The sequence below is a fragment of the Garra rufa genome, chromosome 10 (assembly GCF_049309525.1).
Source record: "Garra rufa chromosome 10, GarRuf1.0, whole genome shotgun sequence".
In the NCBI taxonomy this organism is placed as follows: domain Eukaryota; kingdom Metazoa; phylum Chordata; class Actinopteri; order Cypriniformes; family Cyprinidae; genus Garra; species Garra rufa.
The window spans coordinates 10,296,078-10,313,569 of record NC_133370.1 but is presented as its reverse complement, the minus strand read 5'-3'; the positions used below and the strand labels follow the sequence as shown (position 1 = coordinate 10,313,569).

At 32.7% G+C, this 17,492-nt stretch overlaps 1 protein-coding gene across 1 annotated transcript in view; it reads right to left on the bottom strand.

The window, feature by feature from the left end:
- Positions 1–76: 76 nt before the first annotated feature.
- pax3a (paired box 3a) overlaps positions 77–17,492 on the bottom strand; it is a 35,368-nt gene continuing 17,952 nt past the window's right edge. The window contains exons 5-9 of the mRNA XM_073848213.1: positions 17,221–17,420; positions 16,411–16,576; positions 15,262–15,485; positions 4,916–5,179; positions 77–1,067 (exon numbers count right to left, since the gene is read on the bottom strand). Coding sequence (XP_073704314.1) covers positions 1,050–1,067; positions 4,916–5,179; positions 15,262–15,485; positions 16,411–16,576; positions 17,221–17,420 — 872 coding nt within the window. The 3' untranslated portion in view covers positions 77–1,049. The remainder of the gene's footprint in view (positions 1,068–4,915; positions 5,180–15,261; positions 15,486–16,410; positions 16,577–17,220; positions 17,421–17,492) is intronic.

Genomic DNA, 17,492 nt, shown 5'->3' with positions numbered 1-17,492 from the left:
TCTTTCTGAATGTTCAGAATAGCATACTACCATACTACTGTACAGTATGCACTTTTTATATTGTGTGCAATTTTTCTGAATGCAAAACTAACTACACTATCCTTCTACTCAATATTATATACCACAAGTGTTTTATTGTTTTCTTGACACGTCATCTGCCAAATCAAAGATTTGCAAGGTACTACAATTTGAAATATTGTACTGTAAGATACAGTATGCAATAAGCAGTACAATAGTATTCCATTCTGAACATCACTTCTGTCTCATAATAAGCTATTTTGTGTGTTCTCAGATGACGTTCTCAGCTGCGTCGCACTACCAACTCCGTGAAATGCCATCGGACACTTGAGTGCATTCCATTTAGGTCACCCTCTTTCTCGCTGTGAAGAGGACCTGAGAGCCTTGTGCCGAATGTGAGTGTGTTTTGTGTATTCAGTCGCTTGTTTGAAAATGAGAAATAAGGAAAGTTGGCACATCAGTCTTTTCCAAGCCCTTATTTCCTAAATATATCAACAAAATGTGTCTCATCCAAAGAGTCACAGTCGAGTTGTGTCACAAACCAGCCACTAAAGTGCGTCCGTCAGTGGACAGCTGATATCAGAGTATGGCGCCACACTCTTCCCTGCCATTCCATGCTGTTTACAAGCACAGTCTCAGTCTTTGAGTTGTTTATTTGTCCTTTTTTTGTCCTTTCCCTTTACCCTCCTCATGTTCCATGGCTTGTCGCTCTTAAGGAAAGAGGTGGTAAGTGTCGTCAGAACGTGTGATGCTGATGCTCCAAAACGATGTGGAAATATAGAGAGGCCTGGTTCTAAACCCAGCCCTACCCTATCCACAATCCCCTCTCGTAAAAACAACTCGGTTGCACTTTGGACCCAGCGCTGGCTTTTTTCCCCAGCGCTCTTCGAGCGGGAGTTTGAGGATGGATGGTCATTTTGGTCAAACGTTCAAGAGGTGAAGGAGAGCGCAAGTGCAAGAGTTTACGGTTAGACCATCCATAGATCTCTTCATCTCCTTCCTGTCTGTCTTCATTCAGTCAGTGCTGGGTTTCAGATAATGAAAGGCACCTGAAAGAGACGGAGAGAGATTTCATTAAAAATCAGGGTTGTTACCATTAATTAAAACTAAAGCTTAAATCCATGAAAAAACATCTTCCTTGCTTGAAACTAAATTAACATAAACGGAAATCATTCAGGTGCCAAGACAACATTTCTAATTTTCCTTCTTTCGTAAATAACTAAAACTGAATCAACCCATATATACACTACCAGTTAAAAAGTTTTTGAACACTAAGATTTTTAATGCAAAGAAGTCTTTTTTGCTCTCCAGGCTTGCATTTATTTGATCTAAAGTACAATTAAATTCTGAAATATTTTTACTATTTAAAAAAATATGTTTTCTATTTGAATATTTTTTTCAGTGATCAAACCTAAATTTTCAGCATCATACTCCAGTCTACAGTGTCACACAATCCTTCAGAAATCATTCTAATATGCTGATTTGCTGTTTAAGAAACATTTACTATTATTATTAATAATATTTAGCAGTTAAGAAACAATTTTCATGATTCTTTGATGAATAGAAAGATCAAAAGATCAGCTTTTGTAACATTATATACTATTATTATATACTTTACAATTCAAAAGGTTGGAGCCAGTATAATATTTATTTAGGTTTTTTTTGGTAAATATATTATAGAAATTAATACTTTTATTTAGCAAGGATGCTTTAAATTAATCAAAAGTGATGATAAAGACATTTATAATGTTACAAAAGATTTCTATTTCAGATAAATGCAGTTCTTCTGAACTTTCTATTCATCAAAGAAAAAAAATCTACTCAGCTGTTTTCAATATAATAATAATAATAATAATAATAATAAATGTTTTTAGCAGAAAATGAGAATTTTAGAATGATGTCTGAAGGATCATGTGGCACTGAAGCCTGGAGTAATGATGCTAAATATTTAGCTTTGGAATCGCGCAAATAAATTACATTTTTAAATATATTCAAATAGAAAATAGTTATTTTAAAAAGTAAAAATATTTCAATATTTTTTGCTGTACTTTGGATCAAATAAATGCAGACTTCTCGCAGAAGAAACTTCTTTAAAAAATAAAAACATTAAAAATCTTACTGTTCAAAAACGTTTGACTGATAGTGTACATATAAAAAAAAAATACAAAAAAATGACAAAATCCTACATGAAATTACAGAAACTTTAAATAAAATTCAAAGAAAAAAATATAAAATGTAAAAATAAAATTCAAAAACTATAATAGTACATTAACAATTCCAAAACAGTTCTTAAATAAATGAATCTGCAGTTACACTTTAATATAAATATTTAAAAAAATAATTAAAATAAAATATTTTATTTTACTTTACTTTAAAATAAAACAGCACAATATTTAGAAACTGTTCACAATAGTTGTTTAATAAGTAAAAATTGACAAAGTTTTGTATGTTTAAAAAAAATTACTATATATATATATATATATTTGTATATATGTATGTATGTATGTATATTGAAGTCTTGGAAGTGTTCTGATGCCTCCTAGTGGGCTCCTAGTGGCTGAGAAGCACTGATATCAATATATGATTATATCGACATATCCTTTGCCAAGAGAAAAAAAAAATCAAAATACGCAAGAGCGAAGGATCCAGCAAAATACAGTACATGATTGAATGAGCCAGTGTGTGCCAATTCCACTAAAAAGACAGACAGAAAGAGAAAGTAAGAGAGATTGAAAGGAGGGAAAATGAAAAGAGAGCTGTCCTCTATTCAGTCCAGTATGGATCCGAGTCAATGATCAACAGCAACTACAGATCTGACCCGTCTGAAACACATGGTTCTAATATCTGCCTGCCACGGGCCATTCTACTCCTACACAAGACCCCCGCTAACTCCTCCACGGACCCCCAGCTCTGTGCTTACGGGGTGCGGACCCCAGCAAATTAATGATATCAAGATGCAGTCCTGGATTGGGCACTCGACATGCAGGCCTGGTGTGTGAGTCTCTCCCCCCGCCTCGGCTTCTGTCTAACATGTTCTGAGACGGCCGCTCCTCTCATTTCACTGCGTGTTTGAGTGCATCATGAACGATATCTTTGTTACTCGGAGCTCATTACATGGCTGGCTGACGGATGCCTGGAGCTGATGAGATATAGCTCATCTCACAGGGTCGTGAAAGGTCGCGGGTTAAGCATCGTAAACCACGGCGGGGTTTACCTGCTCGGCGGATTATAACTAACTAATGTAAACCCATGATTACGCCTCAGATTAAAAGACCAATGCTTCGCTGAAAATAATCTCAGTTGACGTTTAGATGATCGTGTTTCTCTACAGAATCACTGCATTTAAAAAAAAAAAAAAAAAAAAAAAAAAAGTTTCCTGGCTGAACTGTAGTGGTTAGCACAGTTATGAAAAAATGTTGAGATGTTGAGAAAATCAGATGGCACGCATCAATACAAGCATCAAAAAGTGTAAAAATGTAATTAAATGAAGTCAAAGTCTCAAAGTTGATCTAATTGTGAACAATACATCCATGCATATATATTTTTAAATTATTTTCCGACCTTAATTTTTGATCTAAATGTCTTCTAAAGGACTTCTGCAATTTTGTCTGCATAAATCCTGCCCCTTTTTTACAATCAACTGCATTTATATTGACCTCCAATCAAAAAAATGATGAACTGGCAGATTAATCCGCAAAATAATACACTACCAGTCAAAAGTATCTGAACAGAAAGATTTTTTTTTATGTTTTTCTTCTGCTCACCAAGCCTGCGTTTAATTGAGCCAAAGTACAGCAAAAGCAGTGACATTGTAAAATATTTGTATTATTTAAAATAACTGCTTTCTATTTGAATATATGTTAAAATCGAATTTAGTCCTGTGATTAAAGCCTCATTACTCCAGTCTTCAGTGTCCCAGAAATCATTCTAATATGCTGATTTGCTGTTCAAGAAACATTTATTATTATCAATAATTAAAACAGCTAAGTGCATTTTTTTCATTTTTTGTAAAATACACTTCATCATTCAAAAGATCTGGAGTCAGTATAATTTTATTTATTATTTTTGGGGGAGAAAGAAATAATAGAAATTAATACTTTTATTTAGCAAGGATGCTTTAAATTAATCAAAAGTGATGATAAATACATTTATAATGTTACAAAAGATTTATATTTCAGATGAATGCTGTTCTTTCTGATAAATGTGCCCTTTCTATTCATCAAAGAAACCTGAAAAAATTCTATTCAGCTGTTTTCAACATAATAATAATAATAATAATAATAATAATAATAAATGTTTTTTGAGCAGCAAATCAGAATATTAGAATGATTTCTGAAGGATCATGTGACTGGAGTAATGTGCTAAAAATTCAGCTTTGAAATCACAGGAATAAATTACATTTTAAAATATATTCAAATAGAAAGCAGTTGTTTTAAATAGTAAAAATGATTCAGATTTGTACTGTTTTTACTGTACTTTGGATCAAATAAATGCAGGATTGGTGAGCAGAAGAGACTTCTTTAAAAACATAAAAAAAGCTTACTGTTCAAAAACTTTTGACTGGTAGTGTATAAAATATAATTGTATATAAATATAAAATCAGCTAGCTCCAAAGGCAACATTTCTCATTTTATTTTATTTTTACTTCATGTTCTAAAACAGATCAAACTGATGAAAAAATCAATAAAGATGATATTGACATTTAAAAAACAACAAAAATGACTGAAACTTTAACTAAAATGAAAGTAAAAACAAAAAAAAAGACATAAAAACAAAAAACAGTTCAAAATGAATAAACACTGTAATAGTATCTATAAAATAACTCAGTGATGCATATAATCCAAAACAGAAATTTTAGAACATAAACGTGTACAGTGCAAAGAGTGCTAGTATTCACCTTACTCTGTCCATATTGGCTATATTGGTAAGACGCCACGTGGTCCACGCTGTACCCGGGTGAACTGTAGCTGGAGGGGCAGTAGGACTGGGAGCTGGGCAGAGCTGGCATGCTGGGCAGGCCTGGCAGGGCCTCCAGTCTCTGAGAGGAGTGGCAGCTGGGAGCCATGCCTGTGCTGGGCTCCAAACCGCCAGTCAACGGAGAGAGGGCGAAATCGCTCTGCGGCTGGTGCGGCACTCCACCCGGATTCAACAACCCCATCACCTGAGGAAAAAAACAAACAACACAACACTTTAGTGTAACTGCTGAAAAGAGTATTCTTTCAAGTGTATGTAAACTTTTAAACGGGGTCATTTTTTTTTTTTTTTTTTTTTTATTAATGCAACTATTATTGTCTCTCGTGGACTACATGTAAATGTCTTTTATGTGAAAATCTTATTCATGAAATATAACATGCATTTTGAAAAAACAATTACTGGTCTAGACCAATGAATTCCAATGCTGTTCAAGCTGGTTTATTTTGGTCTGTGAATATATGACCAAATTTTGGTAACCAAGTAAGTTCAGAAAACCACATTTAATTATTTGCATGCTTACAAGTTTTATTTTTTTATTTTAATTTTTGTGGTTGACGTTCTAAAATAACTAAGACTAAATAAACTATAACTTAATAAAAACTGCACAGAGATACATAAAAATACAAAAACATACAACAAAATTACTTTTTGTGTACGGTTAAGTATTCACCACATAAAACAGCTCAGTTTTATATGACAAACAAGGGTTATTATTGTTAATAAAAAAAAATATATAAAAAAATTAAACATTATGTAAAACATTGTGTTATTTATAATTTTTCCTTTTTTTAAAGTTTATCATTTTAAGTATTCAGCACCAAAAATATACATTTTTATTTTTTATTTTAATGTTTTAACATTTTTTAGTCTGAGTTTAAGTACTAAAATAGCTAAAGCTAAATAAACTAAAACTATATATTAAAAAAATTACAATAACAAAACGACTTAAACTTAGCTGAAATTCAAATATAATTCAAAATATTAGTAAAACTAGTATATCATTGATGCTCAAATAACACAGACAAAAAACAGCTGTTTTATTAAACGCTTAGTCACGCAAAATAGAAAAAAATAATTTTCCAAGTGCTCAGGATTTAAATTTTTGTCTGGCAGATGATAAAATGGCAGAAAACCCCACAGTCCACTAGTATTCAGAACTTTTCAAATTTACTTAAGAAAATGTTAAATAATTTGAAAACACATTTTTAAAACGCCTGGATTAACTTAAGTTCTCAGAACCATCCGCATTCTTCATCTTCACCAAATAAAACAATGCAAATTTGCTTTTGTTTTAAACTCTGTGATGTGAAATGAATTCAACATACCAAACTGGACATAATGACAATGCTAACATTTTTTATTCAGTCCCCCTCCTTTCATCAAACACCAGTGTGTGTAACATGCATCTGAAATGATTTGTTGACAGCGACTGAGGATCTCTCCAGCTCTCACACAGCGTCTCTGGCCGCCCGTGTCTAATTCACACCAGTGACGGACAGATGGAAGCGAGACGCGAGTGTGCCATCAGTGTCTGTGAGCTCTCGGACGCTGCTTGATGGGCCAAATACAGATCAGTTCCCTCCCTCTGCTAATCATTAATCAAAACCAGCCCGACCCAGAAAAAAAAATATCTCCTGCACACCGATCGACTGAACAACCGACCGGCCCACTTACTCCATCCAGAGTCAAATTATTCCCCATCCTGCTGGACACATGGTTCCTTTTAAACCGTTACCCAGTGCAACCAAAGAGGAGGTGGAGTCAGTCGAGAGGGGCTGTATTTCTTTGGCCGGTTAACATTTTCCTAAAAACAATTCTGATTGTAGAGTTGTGTGTGTTTGAGAAGAGAGCATAGCCAGATGAAAAAAAGTAAGTTTTAAGGGGTTTTCTATCAAGATTTGATGTTAAAAACCAATTGAACAAACAAAACGTGGAATAAGTAAGCCATATGCTCTGAAAAGAGGAATATCAGTTGCAAAGCAAGTATTGCATGTTAAATACTTGGGTGGGTTAGCGTAGATATTCTTTAGGGGCAAATTCGTCCTCAAGACGAAAACTAAATCTGACAAAAACCTCCCTGTGGGGACATCTGGAGAGGTCTTCAATAGGAAAAACAATTCATAAATAATGTTTTTATTTAGTTTGTTTAAAAACAGCACACAAAAAAAACTCAGTTACAGTGATGCACTTACAATGGAAATAAAGGTTGCCAGTCTTTATTAAATTACTGTTTTAACAGTATAGCCATAAACATAACCAGTGTGTATTAATGTGATTTTAACATGGAAAAATGCTTCATAGCTTTTTTTTGTGTAAGATGAAGTATTCAACACCTAAAACAAATAAGTTTTATAAAACAAACCAGGGTTATTATTTTTAACTAAAATATATATTTTTTCATTACTATGTTTAAATAAGCATTAAAATTTATATAAACCTTGTTTTATTTCTCGTTTTTTTTTTTAGTTTTATATGACAAACCAGGGTTATTATTGTTAACTAAAACTAAAAATACGAAGAAAAAAAATATTTTCATTACTATGTACGCATGCTTATTTAAACATATAAAAGCTTGTTTTTTTATTTTTCATTTTTATTTTCATTTTAATGTTTATTATTTCCGTTTAGTCTGAGTTTAAGTTATAAATTAACTAGTACTAAATAAACTAAAAACTAACTTTTAAAAACTTAATAAAAACTACACAGACATATTTAAAAAAAATAATAATAATAATAATACAAAAACATTCAAATTAAATGTACACAAAATAAAAAAAATTATGTAAGGTTAAGTATTCAACACCTAAAATAAATAAGTTTTATATGACAAAAAAAGAAAAATGTATTTTTATTACTATGTGTATTACTATGTTTTATTAAAACATTGTGTTATGTCTCATTTTTCATTTAAATTTTTATTTTAAAACATATAATTTTTACGAATTCAGCACCTAAAACAAATCAGTTTTATATGACAAACCAAACCAAACTAAAATATATATATATATATATAAAATATAAAATATATATATTTTAAAAACCTTGATTTATATCTCATTTTTCATTTTTATTTTAATATTTTAATAACTTTATGTTTAGTCTGAGATTAAGCATTACATAACCGAGACTAAATAAACTAAAGCTAAAAACTAAAACTTAATAGAAAACTATTTAATACAAATTTAAAAAATAACAAAAATACAAAAACATACAACGAAATTATTAAAACAAACAAAAATTCAAATATATTTCAAAATATTATATTTTGAAAAATATTATAGCATATATAATATAATATATAGCCTACATCAACATACATAACATTTAAAACTCAAAATAATGATTTTAAAAATGAATTAAAATAAAATAACACACAAACTAAATAGAAAAGTGTTTTTTTATGTAATTCTATAATCTTTTGCATTTTTTGTACAATATTTTGTATGTAAAATGTGTATAAAATTATACACGTTATACATCATTTTAAGAATTTAAACATTTTTGCTGTTAAATTCTAAAAATCGACCTCATTCTCAGTTGTAAGGTTATTGGTTTTTTAAAATCATGAAGTGAATTTTTGCATATTTAGAAAGAATACAAAGGATTTCATATGAAATGTTAACATTCCGTCATTATCTACTCATCCTTAAGTTATATTCAGTTTTACAATTTTGTTGCAATTACAATGCAATGGCTTAAAGTGTAAAATGACTAGAAAAATGACTGAAAATGAAATGATACACAAGCTCTATTAGACAATTAATGTGAATGGTTTTGAAAATTAAAAGCATTTAATTTTAAGCATTTAAACATTTGGTCCCTATTCACTTCCATTTTAAGCACCACACCATAACCTAGATTATTATTATTATATGTTTATTTATTTTTAAAAGAAAATGTAGGACTTAACTTGCGTCGAACCCAGAATATTCCTTTAACATAAAACAATAGGCGCCTATGGTATTTCCTCATTTCAGCAAGGAAACCATGTGTGGATTGTGTGTTTAACGCTTTTACAAGCAGTGTGAAGGGGTCACGAAATTCCTTTGGGGGTTCATCTTCAACAGCTGTTTTGGAAGAGAAATGGACCGAGGGCTCTAAGCGCTCGCAGATTTTCAGGTGCTTTCCCCACCTTGCAGATAACTCAAGGATCACACGAGCTGACAGCGTAGATCATGTACAGCGGCGCATGTGTGAGTCACACGCTGATGTGTGATGCTTAACAAATGAAAAGCACATGGAGGTTAAACTCTCTCGTTCACCTCCCCATGGGGGGCCCGGGCCCAGCTACATGTGAGGTGAAAGCTAAAATGTTCCTTCCATGTCGAGACCACAGACAGGACATGTTGACAAAAAGCTTCCTCATAAAACTTTTCCCAGCCAGGACGATGCATGTACGCAGCTGTCCCGAGAACCTGAGGGATGAAGCAGCCCACATTCGCCAGAGCTCAAAGAGCAAACATGTTCCCAAACTCAATATAAAATCTCATTTTGATGGAATATTTCAGATTAAATACAATAAGGAATCATTTTATTAACTCTTCTAATAGACGAGTGGAAAATATTTCTATTCATTTCATTTAAACTCTGCCCAAAATACTACACAAACCACTGCACAAAAAATATGAAGTATGTAACAAGTGCATTTTTTGCCATTTTTATTAAACAGAGAACAGGCTATAGCTGTTTTTTTCTTTTTTCAAATAAAACATTCAGTTGAGACAATGAACAGGAAATTATATGATTAAAAAAGAGTGAACTGGATCACAAAAGCATGTGAGACTGACTTGAATCGATATGGAAGTTTTTCTTTTGGACATGTACTTTAGCAGTAATTCAGTAGCAAAATGAATACATTTTTCTATTTTTTGAACAATATTTTGCATAAAATGTGTATAACATTATACACATTATACATAATTTTGGGTCTTGAAACATTTTTGCTTTTAAATGCTACAAATCAACCACATTCACTTCAATTGTAAGCATTTTAATTTTTATAAGGATAATTCTTCTGATAGATTAGTTGAAATTATTTTTTCAATTTAAGCTCAACTATTTATTTAATTTAAACTCGGCACAAAAATTCTACACAAACCACTGCACAAAAAAATACATGTTACTAAGTGCATTTTTAGCAATTTTATTGAATGGAGAACAGGCTACAGCTGCAATGAAACTTATTTTATGACTTCCTAAATTTTCTTTAAACTAAAACATTCATTTGAGACAATGAACAGGAAATTATATGATTAAAAAAGAGTGAACTGGATCAGAAAACCTTGTGAGACTGACTTGAACTGATATGTAAGTAAATCATTGCTGTTGCACAAGTAATGTTTTACAACAAAGGCACTAACAAAAATAGCAAAACTATGTTTTTTTTTATCTTTTGGACATGTACTCTAGCAGTAATTCAGTAGCAAAATGAATACATTTTTGTATTTTTGTACAATATTGTGCATGTAAAATGTGTATAATATTATAGACATTATACATTATTTTAGGAACTGAAACATTTTTGCTTTTAAATATTAAAACTCAACTCCATTCACTTACATTGTAAGCATTTTTATTTTTATAAGGTTAATTCTTCGGATAGATGAGTTGAAATTATTTCTTAAATTTAACCTCAACTATTTATTTAATTTAAACTCTGCACAAAAATACTACACAAACCACTGCATAAAAAAGTGCATTTTTAGCCATTTTTATTGAATTGAGAACAGGCTACAGCTGCATTGAAACTTATTTTATGACTTCCTAAATTTTCTTTAAACTAAAACATTCATTTGAGACAATGAACAGGAAATTATATGATTAAAAAAGAGTGAACTGGATCAGAAAACCATGTGAGACTGACTTGAATTGATATGTTAGTCAATCATTTTTTTGTACGAGTAATGTTTTACAACAAAAACACTAATCATTTTTTTTATCTTTTGGACATGTACTTTAGCAGTAATTCAGTAGCAAAATGAATACATTTTTGTATTTTTGTACAATATTGTGCATGTAAAATGTGTATAAAATTATAGACATTATACATTATTTTAGGAACTGAAACATTTTTGCTTTTAAATATTAAAACTCAACTCCATTCACTTACATTTTAAGCATTTTTATTTTTATAAGGTTAATTCTTCGGATAGATGAGTTGAAATTATTTCTTAAATTTAACCTCAACTATTTATTTAATTTAAACTCTGCACAAAAATGCTACACAAACCACTGCATAAAAAAGTGCATTTTTAGCCATTTTTATTGAATGGAGAACAGGCTACAGCTGCAATGAAACTTATTTTATGACTTTCTAAATTTTCTTTAAACTAAAACATTCATTTGAGACAATGAACAGGAAATTATATGATTAAAAAAGAGTGAACTGGATCAGAAAACCATGTGAGACTGACTTGAATTGATATGTTAGTCAATCATTTTTTTGTACGAGTAATGTTTTACAACAAAAACACTAATCATTTTTTTTATCTTTTGGACATGTACTTTAGCAGTAATTCAGTAGCAAAATGAATACATTTTTGTATTTTTGTACAATATTGTGCATGTAAAATGTGTATAAAATTATAGACATTATACATTATTTTAGGAACTGAAACATTTTTGCTTTTAAGTTACATTTTAAGCATTTTTATTTTTATAAGGTTAATTCTTCGGATAGATGAGTTGAAATTATTTCTTAAATTTAACCACAACTATTTATTTAATTTAAACTCTGCACAAAAATACTACACAAACCACTGCATAAAAAAGTGCATTTTTAGCCATTTTTATTGATTTGAGAACAGGCTACAGCTGCAACAAAACATATTTTATGACTTTCTAACTTTTTTAAAGTAAAACATTTATTTGAGTCAATGAACACAAAATTATATAAATAAATAGTAAATTTGGGTCAGAAAACCATGTGAGACTGACTTGAATTGATATGTAAGTCAATCATTGTTCTTTTACAACAAAAATAAACTATATCAGTAATTCAGTAGCAAAATGAATAAATACTATAACTAAAAGTAATCCTCGTTGTTGGTTAATGTTAGTTAACGCATTAACCAATGTTAACCAACAGGGCTTTATTGTAAAAATGCTCTCAAAATGTCTTTTTAAGCATTCACCTTATGAAATAAAGAATTCTTAATCAAACTTTCATGGCATTTCCATCACTGTACTATCAATTTTTTTTGTAATTAATAGAAAAAAAATTAAAATCATATGTAATTATAAATAATCAGTTTCATTTGCTAATAGGTTATAAACCAATCTGCAGAGACAAGCCTCTTCAACGCACCCCGAATCCCAAGCTTATTTCAGCATACATTAAACCACAGATAAATACATAATTCAAACAATTAGCCAACAAAGTGGATCATTTGCATAAATTACACAGCGCATTACGGAGGGTAAATTCTCCCATTCCAATCAATTAAGAGTCCGGAGCATCCCATAATTAGAATCCCAGACGCTGAGAGTTCCAGCATCGTCATGACGACGAGAATCCCTGCCCTTCAACAACAACACAACAGCACCAGCCGACCCTATGCCAGGTTACACACACACACACACACACACACACACACACACACACACACACACTAATGGCAATAACAGACTGAGTGTGAGTGTGAGAGCTACCTGACCTCTAAGTCAGTCCTGACGCAGGAATGCTGCCTTAATGACTAGGAATTGGTTCTGATTACAAACCCTGCTGCTGGGGGCGCTGCAATTAGACACACTTCAATTAATACGTCATGTTAAATAACTTTGTGCAGTTCAATTACTGTACATGAGGCGAGAGTCCAAACGCACACAGAGGATTCTTTATATGATAAGGTTTATGATTTTTATTTAACATTAACTAATAATGTGTCATTTTTTTGTTCATGTTAGTTCATTAAATAATCTTTTTTTTTCTGTTTTATTTTAATAATGTATTATTAAATGTTGAAATGAAAATTACTCCTTTTTACATCGTTTCAAACCTGTCGAAACGTTGAAAAGCTTTAAAAAGGTTTTAAAAAGGTTTTACTTTTATTTTTTCAAAAGTATTTGAACAGGAAGATCTCTTCTGCTCACCAAGCCTGCATTTATTTGATCCAAAATACAGAAAAAGCAGTAATGTAAAATATTTTTACTATTTAAAATAACTGTTGTATATTTGAATATATTTTAAAAATGTAATTTATTCCTGTGATCAAAGCTAATTTTTTTTAGCATCATTACTCCAGTCTTCAGTGTCACATGATCCTTCAGAAATCATTCTGATATGCTGATTTGCTGTTCAAGAAACATTTAATATTATTATCAATATTTAAAACAGTTGAGTATATGTTTTCAGGAGTCTTTGATGAATAGAAAGATCCAAAGATCAGAATTTATCTCAAATAAATAGCTTTTTTAACATTATACACTACACCTTTAAAAAGCTTGGAATCAGTATTTTTTTTTGGGGGGGGGGGGGGGGTTATAGAAATGAATACTTTTATTTAGCAAGAATGCTTTAAATTGATCAAAACTGATGATAAAGACAATTATAATGTTACAAAAGATTTCTATTTCAGATAAATGCTGTTCTTCTGAACTTTCTATTCATCAAAGTAACCTGAAATTCTACTCAGCTGTTTTCAACATAATAATAATAATAACAACAATAATTGTTTTTGAGCAGCAACTCAGAATATTACAATAATTTCTGAAGGATCATGTGACTGGTAATGATGCTAAAAATTCAGCTTTGAAATCACAGGTATAAATTAAATTAAAAAAAAACATTTAAATAGAAAACAGTTATTTTAAATAGTAAAAAATATTTTAAAATGGTACTGTTTTTGCTGTACTTTGGATCAAATAAATGCTGCTTGGTGAGCAGAAGAGACTTCTTTAAAAAACATAAAACTTTTGACTGGTAGTGTATATAGATTTAAAAAAACCAGACCCAAATTTAAGTTGTATGGACTATTATGATACTTTTAGGGTGCAGTGAACAGTAAACAGTGACAGAATTTTCCTTTTTTGGGTGAACTGTCCCTTTAACAAAAACGTTATTGTACCATAACATATCTAATCAATGGGGATGTGTTTAGACTGCAGTGTTTTCCATAAATCTAACTGGTAATCTTACTGGCTTTCATTGCCTTTTGTGTGCGTGTTTTGAGAAAGAACCTCATTCTCAAAACCATCTTTTGTCTTATAGCCCCAGGGCCACTTTCTATCTCAGTCGTTCTATTTTTTCCCCATGCTTCCATTTCATTCTCTCTCTGTCCATCTCTTTTATTCCATTTATCTGTATCACGCAGCACTCCGAAGGGTTTGAGTTTGAGGACAGCACCCAGAATGCTGCTCGTGTCTAACTACCGGATGCTTTGAGGCAGTTAGGAGCTCATTTTCTGGTTGTTAGCACGTTGTGCGCAGCAGGCGAGCCGACAGATAACAGCTGATGAGTGTGTAATCACAAATAATTGTCTTTCACTTCTCGTTTCCATCATCATCATCCTTTTTAGTCATGTCCTACCCCTCCTCACACCTTCATTCTCACATTCACTCACATTGCCAAGCCGCTGGTCAGTGTAAAAACACTTGAGACTTTCTCCAAGTGTGTATACACTACTGTTTTAAAGGTTTGGGTTTTTTTATTCAGCAAGGTTGCATTAAATTAATCAGTAAAAACATTTCATGATGTACTCAAATACAAATCTTGAAAAAAATATAATGGTTTACACAATAATATTAAGCAACACAACTGTTTTCAACATTGCTAATAATAAAAAAAAGTTTTTCAGCGCCAAATCAAATTGTTGGAATGATTTCTGAAGGATCGTGTGACACAGAAGACTGGAATAATCATGCTAAAATTCAGCTTTGAGTCACAGGAATAAATAATATTTTAAAATATATTCACATTGGAAACAATTTGTTTAAATTGAAATATTATTTCAGAATTTTTACAGTATTTTCAAATAAATAACTGCAACCTTGGAAAGCATTCTCTGAAAAACACTACAAAATGCCAACCCCAAACTGTTCCTGCACTGTTATAATTTCGTTTCACACAACAATTTTCCACCCTTTCTAAGACTTGACTCAAAAAGGCGTCTCGTGACTATAACTTTAAGATTTCCTTGTATGACCCCGTAAACTGAGTAACAACGTCTCAACCATAACACAGATTGTTTGGTGGAAACCTCTGGCGACCCGTCAACATATGCAGCCATATACTCTATGCTCAAACTGTACATGATGTGAAATGATACTGACCTGTGATGGGAGGCCATTGCTGATGGTGGGGTTCACTGGGTTTGCGTGGCCTGGCGCGGCCACGTAGCCATCCGAGTAACTAGAGAAGCCATGACGTCCAGAAGAGAGGCAGTAGGCCGAACTCCCCTCCTGGGCCCCCGGTCCGCTGCCAAGCCCAGTCTGATGCACTGAGGTGGGGGGAAGAGGCTGAGGCCTGTGTACGGTGCTGGGCTGCTCTGATACTACTGAGCGAGAAAGAGAAAAAGAAAGTGTCTTTAGTATATCAAAATCTCACAATACGATAATATCACGATGTGAAGTCCACGATATGATATTATTGTTAAAGTTAAGTTATTCTATCAAATGCACTTTGAGAGTTCAAAATTAAGTGTTCCAACCATATTCTTAACTAAGAAAGCCTAATTCAGCATGTTACCCATTTAAACACTAGCTGTCAGCAATTCATACTGCACTTTTAACCATTTATTTTGACGGAAATGGCAGTAGAGCTTTTATTTTTATGGAAAACCCCAGCTTCAGTGAAAACAGGCTTCACTACAAATCTAGTTAAATGTACTCATCTGCCATGAAAATAAAGCATAACTGGTGGCCGTTGCGTTCCCAAATGTGCACTAAACTCATAGCACATGCAATAAACGAGCTTACTGCATTCACTGTGAACTGAGCCGTTCTAAGGCATAAAGAACACCAGATCACAAGCTAATTGTCTCATTGAATTGCACGCTTGGCTTTAAAACGCACGAAAACAGACACGATGAAGGGATTAAGCATATTGTGCTTTGGTTTTAGTTAGCATAATGCATAACACAACTTTAAAGACCTTTTATGTAAGAATAAGAAGTTTAAATATATTTTAAAAACTACAGGTTTTGCCCAGAAGAAGAAGACGTTTCATATCGTCATGTGGCCACGATATTATCGAGATTGCTATCGCGATACCACGATATTGATAATACCGTTACATCTCTAGTCTTCAGTGTCTCGTGATCCTTCAGAAATCATTCTAATATGCTGATTTGGTGCTCAAAAAGCATTTCTTTGATGGATATAAAGTTCAAAAGAGCAGCATTTGTTTGATATTGAAACATTCTAAATGTCAATTTTAGTTCATTTACATTTTTTGAATGGTAGCATTTTGCTCTACAGTACCTTGTGAGATAGATGAGGGAGGGTAAGGACTGTCCGCCAGCTGATAGGGCTGAAGACTCGACATCGCAGAGGGTGGGAAACCACCAGGTATCAGGTGATTAAAAGCCATGAGCTGATTGGCTCCTGCCTGCTTCCTCCAGCGAGCTCTTCTATTACTGAACCAAACCTGCGGAGCAGGCAAACAACAAACAATATACTTAGACTAAACACTCATACACTCATACATCTACAGACTTTCACACAAAACAGTGCCAAAAATAAAACATGACACATTTCAGCATGGACTTCCCCATAACACCCCCCTTTATTCGACAATCAGATATGGGACCATGTTATTGCTATAAGAATGTGCTTGTGTGTGTGAAGTATCGGAGTGTACACAGGCGTTCTTTGTGTGTTCAGTAGCCGAAAGCTTGTTTGGTCTGATTGCGATCGAAACATCTGTGCTCATTAAAAAGTGGTGACATCATGTCACGGGTTCTTGTTTAATTGGGTTAGAAGGACCCAATAATAGAATTTATTAAAAGATTCTGTTTTGAGGTTTTTCTGCGACAGAATACCAGGGTAAAAACGAGAGGTCAGACGTGACACAAAGAAGCCTGTGTTTATGCGGGTGTGTCATGTGACTTCGGCGCAAAGGGTGCAGGGCGAAATGCTGGTAAATTTAGTCTCTCAGTGTAAACCACCACATTTCTTTTTAAAACAGCAAAGCGATTTACGAGAAAGTGTGTAGAGTGATCATTTTCACAAAGCTGTTACAGGAAGTCATAGAGTTGGATAGCAAAGTTGTTTGTGTGTGCGTTCATGTACCTGTACTCGTGCCTCGGTGAGTTTAGCTCTCTGAGCAAGCTCTTCTCGGGTGTAAATATCAGGGTAATGGGTGCGTTCAAAAGCTCTCTCTAGCTCTTCCAGCTGTTCGGCCGTGAACGTGGTTCGACTGCGCCGCTGTTTCCTCTTTAATGGCAAACCCGGTTCTGAGTCCACATCTGAGCCCTCGTCTGAGTGGCTTGCTGTAAATAAAACATGAAAATGAGATTATTATTAAATAAAGATTCAATCCAGAGCTCCGTTACCATCTATGA